Here is a 17,300-nt window from a genome sequence, read left to right as displayed (position 1 = left end):
GGGGAGCCGGGGGCGGCTGACACGGGTGGGGGGGCTGACACGGGTGGGGGGAGGCAAAGCCCGGGTGAGGGAGGAGCTGAGGGGGCGGCTGACACGGGTGTGGGGGGACGAGCCCTTGGGAGGGGGAGCCGGGGGGGCAGGTGACACGGGTGGGGGGCCGAGCCCGGGTGGGGGGGGCCGAGGGGTGCGGTTGACACGGGTGGGGGGCCGAGCCCGGGTGGGGGGGGCCGAGGGGTGCGGTTGACACGGGTGCGGAGGCCGAGCCCGGGTGGAGGGGGCGGTTGACACGGGTGGGGGGACGGAGCCCGGTTGGGGGAAGTCGGGGGGGCGGCTGACACGAGTGGGGGGCCGAACCCAGGTGGGGGGGTCAGGGGGTGCGGTTGACACGAGTGGGGGGGGCTCGGGAGCTGGGGGGAGGAACCCCGGGGGGGGTCCGGGCAGCGGGAGGGACTGGGGGGAGGTGTGTGGCGGGGGAGGGGGCAGATCGGGGATAATCCCCGGGGAGCCCCGGACGCGGGGGGCTGGGGGGGGGTCCGGGACGGAGGGTCTGACCCCGCCGCCGGCGCCCCCCAGGTGCCGGCCCGGCCATGCTGCTGGGGGGCGAGATCAGCGCCGGGGACCGGCTGAGCGGCGCGGCGGCCCGGGGGGACGTGGCCGAGGTTCGCCGGCTGCTGCACCGCGAGCTCGTGCACCCCGACGCCCACAACCGCTTCGGCAAGACGGCGCTGCAGGTGGGGCGGGCGGCGGGGCCGGGACCCCCGCGGCGCGGCGGGGGGATCCCTGGGATCCGGCGGTGGGGCGGTGGGACCTCCAGGGTGTGGGGATGGAGAGCGAGGGTCTCCCTCGGGACGTGAGGACGGAGAGCAGGGATCTCCCGCAGCATCCGGGGACGGAGAGCGGGGATCTGCTGCGGGGTGTGGGGATGGGGAGCGGGGATCTCCCCTGGGATCTGGGGATGGAGAGCAGGAATCTCCCGCAGCATCTGGGGACGGAGAGCAGGGATCTCCCACAACATCCAGGGATGGAGAGCAGGGATCTCCCCTGGGATCCGGGGATGGAGAGCAGGGATCTCCCGCAGCATCCGGGGATGGAGAGCAGGGATCTCCCCTGGGATCCGGGGATGGAGAGCAGGGATCTCCCGCAGCATCCGGGGACGGAGAGCAGGGATCTCCCACAACATCCAGGGATGGAGAGCAGGGATCTCCCCTGGGATCCGGGGATGGAGAGCAGGGATCTGCTGCAGGGTGTAGGGATGGGGAGCGGGGATTTCCCATGGGATCCAGAAGGGGAGAGCAGGGATCTCCCATGGGATCTGGGGATGGAGAGCAGGGATCTCTCGCAGCATCCGGGGATGGAGAGCAGGGATCTCCCCTGGGATCTGGGGATGGAGAGCAGGGATCTCCCGCAGCATCCGGGGATGGAGAGCGGGGATCTCCCCCGGGAGCCGGGGGCGGCGAGCAGGGCCGTGCCGACGCCGTGCCGTGCCCGCAGGTGATGATGTTCGGCAGCCCGGCGGTGGCCCAGGAGCTGCTGAAGCAGGGCGCCAGCCCCAACATCCAGGACGAGGCGGGCCGGGCGCCGGCGCACGACGCGGCGCGCGGCGGCTTCGTGGACACGCTGCGGGTGCTGGTGGAGCACGGCGCCGACGTCAACGTGCCCGACGGCGCCGGGGCGCTGCCCATCCACGTGGCCGTGCGCGAGGGCCACGCCGCCGCCGTGCGCTACCTGGCCGCCGCCTCGGACCTGGCGCACCGGGACGCGCAGGGCCGCACGCCGCTGGACCTGGCGCGGCACCTGCGGCTGCCCCAGCTCTGCGCCCTGCTGCAGCGGCCGGCGTGAGCCCCGCCGCCGCCGCCTACCTCGGAGGTTCGTCTTTCCCTTTCGCTGTTGTTCCTATTTATATTTTCGGGGACCCCTGGCCCCGTTTGGGGGGATGCTCTGCCCCGGGACCCCCCCTCCTCGGGGTGGGGGTTGGGGGGCGGATGGGGGCCCGGCGCCCCCCTGCTGCCACCTTGCCCCCCCCCCCCCACGCCGGGGGCCACCAGTTCCGTCTCGTGTTGGTTTTTATTTTGTAAAGACAGAAATTAAATGAGATTCTATTTATTGTGCTTGGGGGAGACGTTGTGGGGGATAATTTAATGTTTTTAACCATTAAATTAATATTTGTGGACCGCTGGCCGGCCTCCTGTCTCTCTCGGCAGTGGTCACCCCTCCCCCCAGGATGGTCTGGGGGGCCGCAGGGGCCATGATGGGGTCGGGGGGGGGAAATGGGGGGCTGGAGGGAGGGGCTGGGGGACCCCTAGAAGGCGCAATGGGGGGCTGGAGGGGGGATCTGGGGGACAAGGGGGACCCAGGAGGGGGCTGATGGGCTGGTGGGGGGGCTGGGGGTCCCCGGGAGGCCATCGGGGGGCTGGAGTGGGGGTGCCTGGGGGGTCCCTGGGAAGGAAATGAGGGGCTGGAGAAGGGGTAATGGAGGGATCGAGGGGTCTCTGAGAGGGGAATTGGGGGTGCAGGGAGGGGGGAAGGGGATGGTCTTGGGGTGCAAAGGGGGCTCAGGTGAGAGCCCCCATTTGGGGTCCCTCGGACGGAAGTGGAAGCGCGGTGGGGGGTGGGGGAAGCGCCCTCGGGTGCCAGTGGCGGTGGACCCCACCTGCCTCCCCGCAGCCGTTTCCCCTTTAATCGGGGAGGGGCGGGCTGGGCCCCGCCCCGGCGTCACGTGACGGCCTCCCGGAAGTGCGGCGCCCACGTGGGCGGAGGATGCCGGAGCCGGAGCTGCGCGTGAACGCGGCGTTCGCGGCGCGCTACGGCCGGTACCGGCGGCGCGAGGAGCTGCAGCGGCGTGAGCGGGGGGCGAAGGGCGAAGGGATGGGCACCGGGACCGGGGCGGCACCGGGACCGAGGGGCGGCACCGGCACCGGGACCAGGACCGGGGCGGCACCGGGACCGAGGGGCGGCACCGGGACCGGGACCGCGACCGGGACCGGGGAGGCGAAGGGATGGGCACCGGGACCGGGGCGGCACCGGGACCGAGGGGCGGCACCGGCACCGGGACCGGGGAGGCGAAGGGATGGGCATCGGGACCGGGACGGGGACCGGGGAGGCACCGGGACCGGGACCAGGACCGGGGAGGCGAAGGGATGGGCGCCGGGACCGAGGGGCGGCACCGGGACCGGGACCAGGACCGGGGAGGCGAAGGGATGGGCACCGGGACCGGGGCGGCACCGGGACCGGGACCAGGACCGGGGAGGCGAAGAGATGGGGACCGCGACCGGGACCGGGGAGGCACCGGGACCGGGGAGGCGAAGGGATGGGCACCGGGACCGGGGAGGCACCGGGACCGGGACCAGGACCGGGGAGGCACCGGGACCGGGGAGGCGAAGGGGTGGGCACCAGGGATCGGGACCCGAACCGGGACCGGGGTCAGAACTGGGAGCAAAGGCAGTGGCACCGAGGACCGAAGGAATCGGATCGAGGCCCGTGTGGGGCTGAACTGGGACAAGGACTGGGGGTCGGGACTAGAACCGGGACTGGCTGAACCGGGACCGACACCGGGGGAGCCGAGCTGGAGACAGGGCCAGAAGGGGGAGAAGTGGGGCCAGGACCAGGGCGGGAAGGACTGAGCCGTGGCAGAACCGGGAACCAGATGGAACTGGGGGGGTCGGGGGGGGGGCCCATGACCCGGTACCGGTGCTGCCGCTGAGCCTGTTCTCCCCCCCCCCCCCCCCCCAGTGCAGGACCGTTATGGGGACGACGGCGGCGGCGGCAGCAGCGGCTCCAGCTCCGAATCGGACTCCAGTGGGGACGATGTGGTGAGTGGGGTGGGGGAGGGGGGGTGCCCGGACGCCTGGGCCCTCTGCCGGGTCGGCTGTCCGGCGCCCCGGGATCACCCGCCGGCGCCGTTCCCTCGCAGGACCTCGACCCGCGGCTGGAGAGGGATTTCTACCGCACCCTGGCCCTGCTGAAGACCCGGGACCCCCGCATCTACCAGAAAGATGCCACCTTCTACAGCCAGGAAGGTAACGGCCCCCCTCCCCCGGGACCCCCCCACCCCGGGGTGTCCCTGGGGCCCCCCAGCCTCCTCACCCCCCTTCCCCCCTGCCCCCAGCCTCCTCCGTGGAGAGCGACGCTGGGGAGCGGCCGGAGCGGCCGGAGAAGCCCATGTTCCTGAAGGACTACGAGCGGAAGGTGATGCTGGAGAAGGAGGGGTAAGGAGCGGTGCCCAGGGGGTGTGGGGGGGGTCCTGGAGTTGGGGGGGGGGGGCTGTGGGGAGCCCCCCACCCCGGGCAGGGACTGAGCCGCCGCCGCCGCCTTCCCTGCAGCAAATACGTGGACGAGGAAGATGAGGAGGACGAGGAGGCCGCGGCCAAGCGGAGGAAGGTGGGGATGGGGATGGGGGGGGGGCAGGATCCGGCTCTGCTGGACCCCCCCGCCCCCCTGGCCGTGCCGTGGGGCCGTCCGCCTCCGTGCGGCCCTGACACGCGTGTCCCCCCCCCCCCCCCCGCAGCAAGTCGCTTCCAAGAGCTACGTGGAGGAGCAGAGGGAGCTCAAGGAGAGGTGGGAGCACCCGGCTTGGGTGGGGGTCTGCGCCTGGCTTGGGGGGGGGTCCTGCACCCCGGCACCGGGCTCACCCCCCTCCCCCTCAGCTTTCGGGCCTTCGTGGCGGACAGCGAGGAGGAGGAGGAGGACGGGGGCGAGGGAGGCTCTGCCCTGCTCCGCCGCCGCAGCCAGACGGCGGAGGAGAAGGTGAGGGATGGACGGGGCTGGGGAGGGTCGGGGGGTCTTGGGGGGCCGGTGTGGGGCTGACGCCCCCTCCCTCATCGTACCCCCCCCCAGGCCCACGAGGAGGAGGATTACATCCGCTGGCTGAAGGGGCAGGGGGAGGCCCCTGCGGAGCCGCTGCAGGACCTGGTGAGGGGGCTGCGGCCGGGGCGCGCGGGGCTGGGGCCGGGGTGCTGGTGCTGAGCCCCCCCCCCGTCCCTGTCCACCCCACGCGGGGCCGCAGGCGCCGCTGCAGCGGTACTGGAACGACCCGGCGCTGGACCCCGGCGAGCGCTTCCTGCGGGACTACGTCCTCAACCAGGGCTACCGCGAGGAGGAGGAGGAGGAGGAGGAGGAGGAGGATGGCGGCGAGGGGTGAGCGCGGCGGCGAGGGGCGAGCGGGGCGGCGCAGGCGCCCGCCCGGCCTCACCCGCCGCCGCCGCCTCCCCGCAGGGGCCCGGGCGACTCCTCGGACGAGGGCGAGCTCTTCCTGGAGAAGCAGGAGGCCTTCGAGCGCCGCTACAACTTCCGCTTCGAGGAGCCCGACGGCCAGCAGGTCGGGGGGCACCGAGGCCGGGGGGAGACCGGGGTGCGGGGCGGAGGGTCCCAGCTCCCACCCCGGCCTCACCGCCTGCCCCCAGGTGAGGACGTATCCCCGGAGCATCGCCACGTCGGTGCGGCGCCGGGACGAGCGCCGCAAGGAGAAGCGGGAGCGCGTCCGGGAGAGGAAGAAGAAGGTGGGAGATGGGGAAAGGGGGGTGGGGGGGAAGAAGCGCCGTCGGGGGGCTCCTGGGGCCGGGCGGCGGGGCTCCGTGGGGCCCCTCAGCCGTCCGTCCATCCGCCCGTCCGTCTGTCCGCAGGAGAAGCTCCGCAAGCGGGAGGAGCTGAAGCAGCTGAAGAACCTGAAGCGGGAGGAGATCGCGGCGCGGCTCGCCCGGCTGCGCCAGGCCACCGGCAACGCCGCCGTCGGCTTCTCCGAGCGCCTCCTCGAGGACGACTTCGACCCGGCCCAGCACGACCGGCTCATGGAGGTCGGCTCCGGTCGTCCCCCCGCCGGCGTCGCCGACGACTTTCCCGGCGCCCCGCGACTCTCTCCCTTCTCCCCCCAGGAGTTCTTCGGCGACGACTACTATGGCCGCGGGGAGGAGGAGAAGCCGCGGTTCGAGGAGGAGGAGGGTCTGGACGGTGAGCCGGGGCCCGGGTTCCCCGCGCCGGGGCCGCACCGGGTCTCATAGCGCCGCCGCCCCGCAGACGACTGGAACTGGGACACGTGGACCGGCCGGGACGAGGAGGAGGAGGAGGAGGAGGAAGAGGAGGCGGGAGGCAGCCGCCAGCCGCACTGCGAGGATCCCGACTTTGTGGTCCGTCCCCTCCCCGGGGAGGGTGGGGGCTGAGGCCGGGCAGAACTCGTGGCAGCGATGCCCGGCAGCGGTCGGATCTGCCCCTGCCCCAAGCCGACGGCTGCCGCGTCCCGACGCAGATGGACGCGGACTACGACCCCCAGGCCCCCCCCGGGAAGCGGCTGAGGAAGGAGGCGCCTTCGCTGGGGAAGAGGAGGCGGAAGACGCGGTTCAGGGAGGCCGTGGAGCGGGAGAAGCCGGCGTTCGACCCCGGTGAGCGAGCTGGGCGGGGGGGGGAGGTCCCGGGGAGGATGTTGGGGGTCCCGGGGTGGTTTGGGGGCTCTGACCCCCTCCCCGCCCGGCCCCCAGCGGCCGGCACCTTCGAGCAGTACCTGGACGAGTATTACCGGCTCGACTACGAGGACCTGGTGGGCGACCTGCCCTGCCGCTTCAAGTACCGCAGCGTGGTGCCCTGCGACTTCGGCCTCACCACTGAGGAGGTGGGGACTGCCCCCCCCACCCGCCCCGGACACCGGGGCCCCCCAGGTGGGTGAGCTCTGCCCCCCACTTCCCCACTCTGCCCCCCCAGATCCTGGCAGCCGACGACAAGGAGCTGAACCGCTGGTGCTCCCTGCGCAAGACCTGCATGTACCGGTGAGGGGTCCCTGGGGCCCGTGGGGGCGGCCATGGGGCGGGCCGGGGGGCTCCGCTCAGCCTCTCCCTCGCCCCCCCAGCTCGGAGCGGGAGGAGCGGCAGGACCAGGCGAACTACAGCCGCCGGGCCCAGAACGCCTGGAAGAAGCAGCAGATCCTGAAATCCCTGTCGGCCGCGTACGTACGGGGACGCGGGGGGGGGGGATCCCGGCGGCCCGATCCCTCCCCTCCCTGAGCCGCCCTCTCCGGCTCCGCAGCGCGGAGGAGCCGGCGCAGGCGCCTGCCGCCAAGGCCAAGGTGGGGAAGAAGCAGCGGGACAAGCGGCGGCGGCAGGAGGCGCCCGGAGCCGGAGCCGTGCCGGAGGCGCCGGCCGCGGAGCAGCCGCCGGCGCCCGGCCCGGCGGGAGGGCGGCCGCGGCCCCGCGGGACGGCGCGGCTGGGGGCGGCTGTGCGGCTCGGCGGCCGGGAGTTCTCCGGGAAGCGCCTGGAGGCGTACGGCCTGAACCCCCGGCGCCTGCGCTACCGGCAGCTGCTGCGGCGGAGGAGGAGAGGGGAGGAGCGGGCGGCGGGCGGCAAAGCCCCCCGCGCCTGAGCCGGCCCGGGCGCGCGCGGTGAGTCCCGGCGCTGACCCAGAAAACCCCTAATCGGGCCGAGCGCGGCAGCTGGCCGCGGCGCCCCGCGCCCTCGCCTGCCCCGGCTTAGCGCCGGCAAAGCCGACGGGAGCCCTGCCGGCGGGGCAGACGGGTCCGATCCCGCTCCGGGACGGGGCGCCGGAGCCGTCCCTCGCCGATGAGGGGCCGGAGGCGCTGGGCCGCGGCGGGCGGCTTGGCCACGGCCGCGCTGCTGCTGCTGCTGCTCCGGCTCCTGGCGGGGTGAGTACCGGGCTCGGTAACGCCGGCGCGGCCCCCACCTCCCCCCGCCTCACCCCCGTCTCTGTCCCCCGCCGCAGGCCGGAGGCGTCCGGGCGTCCGCGCCGCGGTGCGGGGCCCCGGGGGCCGCCCGTGGCCTTCGTGAAGACGCACAAGACGGGCAGCAGCACCCTGCAGAACATCCTCTTCCGGGCGGCCGAGCGCCGCAACCTGACGCTGGCTTTTCCCCGCTACACCTTCCAGTTCGCCTACCCGCAGCCCTTCTCGCCCGCCTTCGCCGAGCCGCCGCCGCCCGGCGCTGCTGGCTACGACCTGCTGCTCAGCCACCTCCGCCTGGAGCCCGCCGCCCTCCGCCGCCTCATGCCGCCCGGCACCGTCTTCCTCACCATCCTCCGCGACCCCGTCCGCACCTACCGCTCCGTCTTCCACTACTACTGCGGGTCCGTGCCCGCCTTCCAGCCCCTGCGCAACCGCAGCCGGCCGCTGGCCGCCTTCCTCCGCCGGCCCCGGCGCTACTACGACCCGCGGGAGCCGGGCAACGGGCTGGCCAGGAACCCCATGGCCTTCGATCTGGGGCTGGAGGCCGGCGGGGATCCGTCCGGCTCCGGCGGCGCCTGGCAGCGGGAGCTGGAGCGGCTGAACCGGACCTTCGGGCTGGTGCTGATCGCGGAGCGCTTCGAGGAGTCGCTGCTGCTGGCGCGGGAGCTGCTGGGGCTGCGGCTGGAGGAGCTGGCGTTCGTGCCCCTCAACGCCCGGCGGCCCGGGGACGAGGCGGCGCTGAGCCCCGGCGACGTGCGGCGCCTCCGGGCCTGGAACTGGCTGGACGTGCGGCTGTACCGCTTCTTCCGGGCCGTGCTGCGGGGCCGGGTGGAGCGCTACGGCCGCCGGCGCATGAGCCGGGACCTGGGCGCCCTGTGCGCCCTGCTGCGGGACGCCCGCCGCCGCTGCCTGCGCGGGGGGCCCGTGGGGCCGGCGGAGACGCCCGACGAGCTGCGGCCCTGGCAGCCGGACGCCGCCGTGGTCCTGGGCTACCGGCTGCGCCCGGAGCTCGCCGGAGCCCAGCGCCGGCGCTGCCAGCGGATGGTGTGGCCGGAGCTGCAGTACCACGCGTACCTCTACCGGCGGCAGTACGGCAGGGACATGCCCGTGCCGCCCCCCGACTGAGCGCGGCGCCGCTTCGAGCAGACCTTTAATTCCTGGGGGGGGGGGTGTGTGTGGGGGGGGCGACGGACAGGCAGAAGAGGGGTCGGGAATCCTGAGCGGAGCCGCAGGCAATAAATAAACCCAGACCCTCAACGCGAGCAGCTTGTGACGGCCAAACCGACGCAGGTAAACGCGCCTCCCCCCACCCCACCGGCTCAGAGCTGCCTCCGGGCCGGGGGGGCCCGTGGCCAGCGGGGAGGAGCGAGGGGGGGCCCCAGCTCGCCGTCCCCCTCCAGACGAAGGCCGCCGGGAACAAGAAAACGTCGGCCCTGAGCTCTGTTCCCGGCGCCGCGGGGCTGGCTGGGTGCAGTAGTGAACGAACAGACCTGAGGTATTGGGGGGGGGGGACACACCCCACCGGCCTCCCCCCCCCCCGGGAGGTGCCGCCTCTCGCTGAGACGCTCCCCCCGCTGTCCCCCGCGGCTTCATCCAGTGTACGAACCGCCTTCCGCGTGCGGCGCCCCGGGGGTCCCGCCGCCGCGGCCCGGGGAGCGAGCCCCGGGGGTCGTCCCCCCCCCCCCAGCCCTCAAAGGAAGACGAACTCGTCCGAGCCGGGCTTCTTGCCCTTGGCGCGTCTGCCGGCGCGAGGCAGCTGCACCGTCTGCTGCGAGAGGCGCGAGCAGAGCTCGTCCAGGCCGTAGTCCTGCGCGCGGCCCTCCACCACGGTGAACACGGGGTACTTGTCCTTGGCCGGGGGGGAGCTCAGGACCTGGAGCCGGGCAGGGAGCGGCGTCAGGGACGGCCGGGAGCAGCGCGGCGGTTTAACGGGACCTGCCCCGGCCGGGGCCGGGGGGACTCACGCGGGTCAGCTCTGCACACAGCTCCTCCAGGTCCTGCGCGCCGCCGGCGTAGAAGCCGATGGTGCAGCTGGGATCCATCTTGCCGAAGGCCATTTTCCGCGGGGAGCAGCAGTGGAAGGACTGAGGGCAGACGCGGAGTCAGACGGGCCCCTCCACGGGCCGGCGGCCCCCCCCCCCCCCGCCCCGGCGCCGCACCCACCTGCAAGGGGAAGTTCTCCCGCGACGTGTCCACGAAGGGCTGGCAGTAGTGAGGGTCCAGGTAGAGCAGGAAATCGTCTGGGGAGCGGGGAGAGCGTCGCGGCCGGGTCCCGGCGCGGCTGGTCCCCGCGCTCGGCTCCGGATAGGGCAGAAAGGGGCCGGTACCTTGAAACCCGATGAAGTAGAGGGAGTGCCGGGGCTTCCCGCCGATGATCCCCACGCACGACTTCAGCTTGAGCAGCTCCTGCGCGGAGAGGAGGGTCAGCGGGATAACCGGAGCCGGGGATGCCGCAGATCCGGGGGGGGGGGGATCGCATCCGGCAGCCCTCCCCGGGGCCGGAGGCCGCCTCGGCCCTGCCCCTACCTTCACGCAGTCGACGTAGACGGGGTTGAGGGTCTCGCCGCCCAGCCGCATGGGCACCAGGACGACGACGGCTCGGCGCGGGCCGCCGGGCTCCGGCGCGCCCTGCACCAGGCTGGCCACGTCCCCCTTGTACACTGGGGAGCGGGGGGGGGGGGGGGGGGGGAAGGGGGCAGCTCACCCCCGTGCCCCCCCCCCCCCGCTGCAGCCCCCCGCGCGGGGTGGGGAGCGATCCCCGTGCCCCCCGGGGAGCGGCCCGGCCCTACCTGTGCAGTCCTGAGACACGTAGACCGAGAGGCCGCCGGCTTCGGGGCAGCTCTCCACGGCCCTCCTGCAAGGGCAGCGAGGGGAGGCGGCGGGTCCCGGTCGGTCCCGCCACGCCTCCGGGGTCTCTCGGCGGCCCCCGCGGCCGGAGCGCCCGTCGCCGGCTCACCTGAGGATGTGGGCGACGATGGAGGGGCCGTACCAGTCCCCGGCCTTCTTCCCCGAGCTGCGGCCCAGCTCCACGAAGCGGTGGATGCCGAACGGCGCCCGGGGGTGGTCGGCGAAGCAGGCGACGACGGCGCGGTGCCGCTGCTCCGCCTCGCGCTCCCGGGGGCTGCGGCAGCGCGACGGCGGCTCCCGGGCCCGCGGCGCCCTGCCGGCGGGGCCGGGGCGGGACGGAGAGGCCGAGCGCGGCGGCTCCGGCTCCGCCGAGCCGGCGCTCAGCAGGGCGTCCGGCCAGCTCCAGTCTAGGGCCAAGCGGAGGTTCAGGGCGCTGCCGGGAGCCCCGGGGCCGGCCCGGCGGGGCGGGGGGAGCCCCGCGCCGGCGCTCACCTCTGCCCAGGAGGTGCACGAGCAGCCCCTGGGCCAGCAGCATCTGCCCGCTGCGCAGCATGCAGCCCCAGCCGCAGTCGGTGGTCCACGGCGTGCCCTCCAGCGCCGGGAACTCCCGCCGGTAGGTGAGCCACAGGCGGGACACGAAATCCTTATGGAAGCGCTCCACGTCCTCTGCGAGGCGGGGAGGGGCCGTGGGCGCGCGGCGGCGGGACGGGGGACCCCCCCCCCCCAGTCCTGACCCGTCCCGCATGCTGCGGGGATGGGTGCGGAGCCGGGGTGCCAGCCGCGTGCTGGGGGGGGGTGTGGGGTGGGGTGGGGGGCAGCGGGGACCCCCGAGGGCCGCTCACCCTCGGTGGCCAGGCAGTGGACGCGGCCCAGGAGGTGCACGGGCGACAGCTTGCTGAAGTGGGTCTTGGTCTTCACCGTCCAGCCTGGCGGGGGGCCGAGCCGAGAGGTGAGCGGGGCCTGCGCGCTGCCCCCCCCACCCCGGGACCCCCACCCCCGAGGGCCTCCAGCCCCTCCGGGACCCCTGGCCGCCGCCCTGTTCCCCTCTCCCCCCTCTCGCCACCCCCTAGGGCCCCCATCCCTCATCCTGGGACCCCCATGCCTGGTCCCCCGCCCCATCCCATGGCCCCGTTCCCATCCTGGGGACCCCCAGTCCCGTCCCAGGACCCCTGTTCTCCGCCCCGGCACCCCCGTTCCCATCCTGGGGACCCCCAGTCCCGTCCCAGGACCCCTGTTCCCATCCCGGTGCCTCCCGGACCCCCATTCCCTGCTCCCCCCATCCCGGGACCCCCGTTATCGCCCCGCCCCCCCCCGCTCCCGGTACCCCCCCCCCGCCGGTGCCCCGCCCCCACCGTATCTGACGTTGTTCCAGGCCGACAGGAAGCGACCTTTGACCCGCGCCCCCCTCGTCCGGGCTCGGCGGGGGCCCCGCGGCCGCCGCCGCCGCCGCCCGCCCGCCGCCCGGAGGCGGCCGACACCGAGCTCATGGCGGCGGCGCGCGGGCATGGCGGGGGCGGGGCCGGGCGCTCACGCGGCGCCCGGCGGCGCCCGGGCGGCACCGGCACAGGCCCCGCCGCTGCCGCCGCCCGCCGCCATCTTAGGTGTGGGCGCGGGGCCCGGAAGCGGCGCACGCGCCGGGCGGAAGCGGCTCTGCCGGCGGCGGCTCTCATTGGCTGGGAAGGGAGGGGCGGGGCCGGGCCGCTCCGAGTGGGGTCAGCGGGGTCGGGAGAGAGGGGGGACACCGGGATGGGGGGGCACCGGGACGAGCCCTGGGTTGGGGGGACACCGGCACCGCCCCGGGATGGGGGGGCCCCAGGATGACCCCTGGGTTGGGGGGACACCGGTACCCGCCCCGGGATGGGGGGGCCCCGGGATGACCCCTGGGTTGGGGGGACACCGGCACGCCCCGGGATGGGGGGGCCCCGGGATGACCCCCGGGATGGGGAGGGACACCGGTACCTCCCAGGGCTGGGGGGGCCCCGGGATGACCCCCGGGATGGGGAGGGACACCGGCACCGCCCCGGGATGGGGGGGCCCCGGGATGACCCCTGGGTTGGGGGGACACCGGTACCTCCCCGGGCTGGGGGGGGCCCCGGGATGACCCCCGGGATGGGGGGGGGGCGCTTGCACGGCCCCCGGGCCCGGGGTGGCGCCGGGGCGGCCGCACGGTGCCAGCTGGTGCCGGAGCAAAGTCCTCGCGCTGCCGGGAAGGGAGGGCGGGGACGTCACGGCGGCTGCAGCGTCACCGTGACGGGGACACAGCCGTGACCCCGGGGCCGCCGTGAGTGGGGTCACCGTCACGGGGGGGGGGTGTGACGGTGGGGGCCCGTCACACCCCCCGGTTCCCCCAATGCCCCCCTCCTCCGCTATTCCCCCGTCCCAGCGGGGTCCCCTGCCGGTGCCCCCCCCATCCCCAGAGGGACCTGCGCTCCGCCGGGGCCGCCCCTCCCGGGCCCCCCGGCTCCACCGGGACCCGGTGCCCCCCGTCCCGCAGGGCGCCCTGCGGCGGGATCCCCCGCCCCCGTGATCCGCCCCCACGGTGCCTCCCCCACAACCAACTCGGTTCCGCCCCGCCCCCTGGTGCCTCCGCCCCGCCCCCTGGTGCCTCCGCCCCGCCCCCCGGTGCCTCCGCCCCCGCCCCCGGTTCTGCCCCGCCCCCCGCTTCCGACGCGCCGAACGTTGGCGCCGCCGCGTTCCACCCGGCGGAGGGGGCGTGGCCAGGCCGCGCAGGGGCGTGGCCATCCGGGTGTGGGGGCGTGTCCCGGGGGCGAGGGGCGTGGCCTAAGCCCTTGGAGGGGCGTGGCCTCGGGCTCCCGGGGGGCGTGGCCGGCGCGGACTCTATTGTGACGGGCCGCCGCGCGCTGCTTAGTCACGGCCCCCCCCGCCCCCCCCGCCCCCCCCCCTCCCCAGCGGGCCGCGCCGCCGCCAGGAGCCGCGCCGGGCCGGGCCGGGCCGCGCCATGGCCGGGTGAGAGACCCCCCCACACACCCCCCACCCCCCCGGGCCGCCTCGGCCCCCCCCGGCCCACGGGACCCCCCCCCACCGCTGCGGGCCCCCCCCACAACGCCGGCTCCGCCCCGCCAGGGTCCTCCCCCCCCCCCCCCCCAACCCGGGCTAGGCCCTGCCCGCCGCCCCCCACCCCCACCCCCGAGCGGCCTCTGTGGGACCCCCCCGCCGCCCCCCCCACCCTCGGGGCAGCACCCGGACCCCCCCCTACACCGCACCCCCTGGATCCGGGCTGTGCGGCGGTTTGTTTGCACCGGGGGGGGGGGGGGAGCGGGCCCCCCCGGCAGCGCGAGGTCCCCGGTGTGTGTGGGGGGGTCAACCCCCCCCGTGTAACCCCATGTGTGTGGGGAACCTGCCCCCCCCCCAGGTAACCCCATGTGTGGGGAAACCTGCCCCCCCCCGTGTAACCCCATGTGTGGGGAGAACCAGCCCCCCCCCCCGTGACACCATGTGTGGGGGGAACCAGCCCCCCCTGCAACCCCATGTGTGTATGGGGGAACCTGCCCCCCCCCGTGTAACCCCATGTGTCGGGGAGAACCAGCCCCCCCCGTAACCCCATGTGTGTATGGGGGAACCTGCCCCCCCCCCCCGTGTAACCCCATGTGTGGGGAGAACCAGCCCCCCCTACAACCCCATGTGTGTATGGGGAACCTGCCCCCCCCCGTGTAACCCCATGTGTGCGGAGAACCAGGCCCCCCCCCCCATAACCCCATGTGTGGGGGAGAACCAGCCCCCCCCCGTAACCCCATGTGTGTATGGGGGAACCTGCCCCCCCCCGTGTAACCCCATGTGTGGGGAGAACCAGCCCCCCCCCGTAACCCCATGTGTGGGGGAACCTGCCCCCCTCCATGTAACCCCATGTGTTTTGGGGGGGAACCAGCCCCCCTATATACACCATGTGTGTGGGGGGTAACTTGCCCCCTTCCCCCCCGTGTAACCCCATGTGTGGGGACAGGCACTGCTGACCCAGGCCCAGGCAGTGCCCCCCCACGTAACCCTGGGGGGCAGTGCCCCCCCAAGTTGTGCCACCTGGCCGAGCTGGGTGAGGTTTCGGGGGTACCTGACTGCCTGGAGGAGGCCCTGTGCCCCCCCCCAGCCTGCCCCCCATCACCCTGGGGCTGCTGTGCCCATGTCCCCCCACCAAGGGTGGAGCAACAGGGTGTCACCGGAGCGAGGCGGGGGGATATCCCTGGGGGGGGGGTCCCACAGGTGGAAGGAGGGGGGCAGGGCGCCTGGGACCCCCTGCCCACTACGTGCCTCGGTTTCCCTATTGCTGGGAGGGGGCTCCGGCAGCCGGGGACGAGGGAGCTGCCGGGGTCCGCAGGGGCGGCTCGGGGACGGGGGGGGTCATGTCTGCCCACTGAGCCCCCCCCGCCCCTCCCCGCAGGTGCGAAGCAGCAGTGGTGCCGCGGGGCCCGCGCTCGCCGCCCTCCTAGCCCGCGCCGCGCCCGGCGTGCGCCCAGGATGTACGCGCCCGAGTGCAAGGCGGAGGTGACGCCGTCCCACCATGGGAACCGCTCCTTCAGCTACACGCTGGAGGAGCACACCAAGCAGGCCTTCGGCATCATGAACCAGCTGCGCCTGAGCCGGCAGCTCTGCGACGTGACGCTGCGCGTGCGCTACCGCGACGCGCCCCCCGCCGACTTCCAGGCCCACAAGGTCGTGCTGGCCTCGTCCAGCCCCGTCTTCAAGGCCATGTTCACCACGGGGCTGCGGGAGCAGGGCATGGAGGTGGTGCCCATCGAGGGCATCCACCCGCAGGTGATGGAGCGCCTCATCGAGTTCGCCTACACGGCCTCCATCTCGGTGGGGGAGAAGTGCGTGCTGCACGTCATGAACGGCGCCGTCATGTACCAGATCGACAGCGTCGTCCGCGCCTGCTGCGACTTCCTCATCCAGCAGCTCGACCCCAGCAACGCCATCGGCATCGCCAACTTCGCCGAGCAGATCGGCTGCGCCGAGCTGCACCAGCGGGCCCGCGAGTACATCTACATGCACTTCGGCGAGGTGAGGGGTCGCAGCCCCCCCGCAGCGGGGCCGCAGCTCTGTGACCCCCCCCCGCTCCCTGCCCACCACCCTGGGAGCGGGTCTGGGGTGTTTTCCACCCGTTCTGGCGGCTGGAAGGAGGTTTCAGCCCAGGGCGGACCGTTGGCGCGAGCCGGCTGCACCCCGGATCGGGGCTTGGAGCAGGGTCTGGCGAGCTCCGGGCTGGGGGGAGCCGGCCCCCTCCCGGCCCCACAGCGCTGGGGGGAGGCCAGGAACGGCTCCTTGCTGGCAGGGCCGCGGCGCTGAGCTGGCAGCCGGTCTGGCACCAAAACGAAAGCAAAAGGGGAAAGGCCGGGAGGCCGCAGTCGGCGGGAGTGGGCGGGCGCCCGGCTCCCGGCGCGCCCCGGACGCCCCCACGGGCAGCGCCGGCCCAGCGGGTGCCGGGGGGGCTCCGAGCATGGGAGGGGGGTGACAGCAGCCTCGTCCCCACGACGCGGCCCCGTTTACTGCCGCCGATCCGGTCGGATCCCCCCCCCCGCGGGCCCGGCCCCCGGGGGGCGATTGCTGGGGGGGTGGAGGTGGGTGGGCAGCGCACGGCGGTGCCGCCCCGCTCACTCCCCTCCGCCGTCCCCGCGCAGGTGGCCAAGCAGGAGGAGTTCTTCAACCTCTCGCACTGCCAGCTGGTGACGCTCATCAGCCGGGACGAGCTGAACGTGCGCTGCGAGTCCGAGGTCTTCCACGCCTGCATCAACTGGGTGAAGTACGACTGCGAGAACCGGCGGCTCTACGTGCAGGCCCTGCTCAAGGCCGTGCGCTGCCACTCCCTCACCCCCCACTTCCTCCAGATGCAGCTCCAGAAGTGCGAGATCCTCCAGTCCGATTCCCGCTGCAAGGACTACCTGCCAAGATCTTCCAGGACCTGACGCTGCACAAGCCCACGCAGGTCCTGCCCTGCCGCGCCCCCAAGGTGGGGCAGCTCATCTACACGGCCGGTGGCTACTACCGCCAGTCGCTGAGCTACCTGGAGGCCTACAACCCAGCGACGGCTCCTGGATTCGCCTGGCCGACCTGCAGGTGCCCCGCAGCGGCCTGGCGGGCTGCGTGGTGGGGGGACTCTTCTACGCGTCGGCGGCCGCAACAACTCGCCCGACGGCAACACGGACTCGGACGCCATCGACTGCTACAACCCCATGACCAACCAGTGGTCGCCCTGCGCGCCCATGAGCGTGCCCCGCAACCGCATCGGCGTGGGCGTCATCGACGCATGATCTACGCCGTGGGGGGCTCGCACGGCTGCATCCACCACAGCAGCGTGGAGAGGTGAGGGGGCCGCTGCCCGCTCCGGAGGGAAGGGCGCTCGGGCCCGTCCGGAGGCCGCGCCGGGGCTGCTAGCGAAAGCCCGGCTCCGCGAGGGCTTGTTGGGGGTCGAAGCGGAGCCTGCGCTCGCCCTCCCCACCCCAGAGGGCTGCTGGGTGTGGGGCAGACGGGGAAGCCGGAGAGGGGAGAGGAGCGGCCCCACGGCCCTGGGCACGCCGGGCCCTGACCCTGCCCTCCCGCAGGTACGAGCCGGAGAGGGACGAGTGGCAGCTGGTGGCCCCCATGCTGACGCGCCGCATCGGCGTGGGCGTAGCCGTGCTCAACCGCCTGCTCTACGCCGTGGGCGGCTTCGACGGCACCGCTCGCCTCAGCTCGGCCGAGTGCTACTACCCGGAGCGGGACGCCTGGAGAGCCATCGCCCCCATGGCCACCATCCGCAGCGGAGCCGGTGAGCTGGACGCGGGGCGGCGAGGGAGGGGGGCGGCG

General features: G+C 74.7%; 4 protein-coding genes across 4 annotated transcripts in view; 3 read left to right on the top strand and 1 right to left on the bottom strand.

The window, feature by feature from the left end:
* Nucleotides 1-562: 562 nt before the first annotated feature.
* CDKN2D (cyclin dependent kinase inhibitor 2D) lies at nt 563-2,170 on the top strand. The gene is made up of 2 exons (XM_062598450.1): nt 563-731; nt 1,492-2,170. The coding sequence occupies exons 1-2, from the start codon at nt 588-590 to the stop codon at nt 1,837-1,839; spliced, it is 492 nt and encodes a 163-aa protein (XP_062454434.1). The 5' UTR covers nt 563-587; the 3' UTR covers nt 1,840-2,170.
* Nucleotides 2,171-2,668: 498 nt separating this feature from the next.
* KRI1 (KRI1 homolog) lies at nt 2,669-8,783 on the top strand. The gene is made up of 21 exons (XM_062598333.1): nt 2,669-2,839; nt 3,730-3,809; nt 3,911-4,016; nt 4,106-4,205; nt 4,320-4,377; nt 4,505-4,554; nt 4,644-4,743; nt 4,834-4,908; nt 5,003-5,133; nt 5,212-5,314; nt 5,400-5,495; nt 5,619-5,789; nt 5,868-5,943; nt 6,010-6,119; nt 6,239-6,371; nt 6,468-6,598; nt 6,688-6,752; nt 6,833-6,928; nt 7,009-7,145; nt 7,280-7,361; nt 7,700-8,783. The coding sequence occupies exons 1-21, from the start codon at nt 2,758-2,760 to the stop codon at nt 8,781-8,783; spliced, it is 3,066 nt and encodes a 1,021-aa protein (XP_062454317.1). The 5' UTR covers nt 2,669-2,757.
* A 12-nt stretch (nt 8,784-8,795) lies between these two features.
* Nucleotides 8,796-12,011, bottom strand: LOC134152737 (cysteine protease ATG4D-like). Its single transcript, XM_062598332.1, has 10 exons — nt 11,858-12,011; nt 11,348-11,431; nt 10,998-11,171; nt 10,615-10,912; nt 10,448-10,512; nt 10,185-10,318; nt 9,986-10,064; nt 9,822-9,898; nt 9,623-9,742; nt 8,796-9,531 (listed from the first exon to the last, which is right to left on the bottom strand). Exons 1-10 carry the CDS (start codon nt 12,009-12,011, stop codon nt 9,349-9,351), a joined length of 1,368 nt encoding a protein of 455 aa, XP_062454316.1. The 3' UTR covers nt 8,796-9,348.
* Nucleotides 12,012-13,440: 1,429 nt separating this feature from the next.
* Nucleotides 13,441-17,300, top strand: part of LOC134152736 (kelch-like ECH-associated protein 1) — a 6,416-nt gene continuing 2,556 nt past the window's right edge. The window contains 8 exon segments of the mRNA XM_062598331.1: nt 13,441-13,472; nt 14,899-15,518; nt 16,136-16,397; nt 16,400-16,534; nt 16,537-16,617; nt 16,620-16,757; nt 16,760-16,817; nt 17,057-17,273. Of these exon segments, the coding sequence (XP_062454315.1) occupies nt 14,976-15,518; nt 16,136-16,397; nt 16,400-16,534; nt 16,537-16,617; nt 16,620-16,757; nt 16,760-16,817; nt 17,057-17,273 (1,434 nt within the window). The 5' untranslated portion in view covers nt 13,441-13,472; nt 14,899-14,975.

Source organism: Rhea pennata, chromosome 33 (assembly GCF_028389875.1).
Source record: "Rhea pennata isolate bPtePen1 chromosome 33, bPtePen1.pri, whole genome shotgun sequence".
Taxonomy (NCBI): Eukaryota; Metazoa; Chordata; class Aves; order Rheiformes; family Rheidae; genus Rhea; species Rhea pennata.
This window is presented reverse-complemented; position numbering and strand designations above follow the sequence as displayed.

Coding starts and splice junctions, on each gene's coding strand:
- CDKN2D (XM_062598450.1), top strand. CDS start 588: ATGCTGCTGGGGGGCGAGATCAGCGCCGGGGACCGGCTGAGCGGCGCG. Junction 732..1,491: donor TCGGCAAGACGGCGCTGCAG/GTGGGGCGGGCG, acceptor CCGTGCCCGCAG/GTGATGATGTTCGGCAGCCC.
- LOC134152737 (XM_062598332.1), bottom strand. CDS start 12,011: ATGCCCGCGCGCCGCCGCCATGAGCTCGGTGTCGGCCGCCTCCGGGCG. Junction 10,913..10,997: donor CGTGCACCTCCTGGGCAGAG/GTGAGCGCCGGC, acceptor GCTTGGCCCTAG/ACTGGAGCTGGCCGGACGCC. Junction 9,899..9,985: donor CTACTTCATCGGGTTTCAAG/GTACCGGCCCCT, acceptor CCCGCTCCCCAG/ACGATTTCCTGCTCTACCTG.
- KRI1 (XM_062598333.1), top strand. CDS start 2,758: ATGCCGGAGCCGGAGCTGCGCGTGAACGCGGCGTTCGCGGCGCGCTAC. Junction 6,753..6,832: donor CGCAAGACCTGCATGTACCG/GTGAGGGGTCCC, acceptor TCGCCCCCCCAG/CTCGGAGCGGGAGGAGCGGC. Junction 7,362..7,699: donor AGCCGGCCCGGGCGCGCGCG/GTGAGTCCCGGC, acceptor CCCCCGCCGCAG/GCCGGAGGCGTCCGGGCGTC.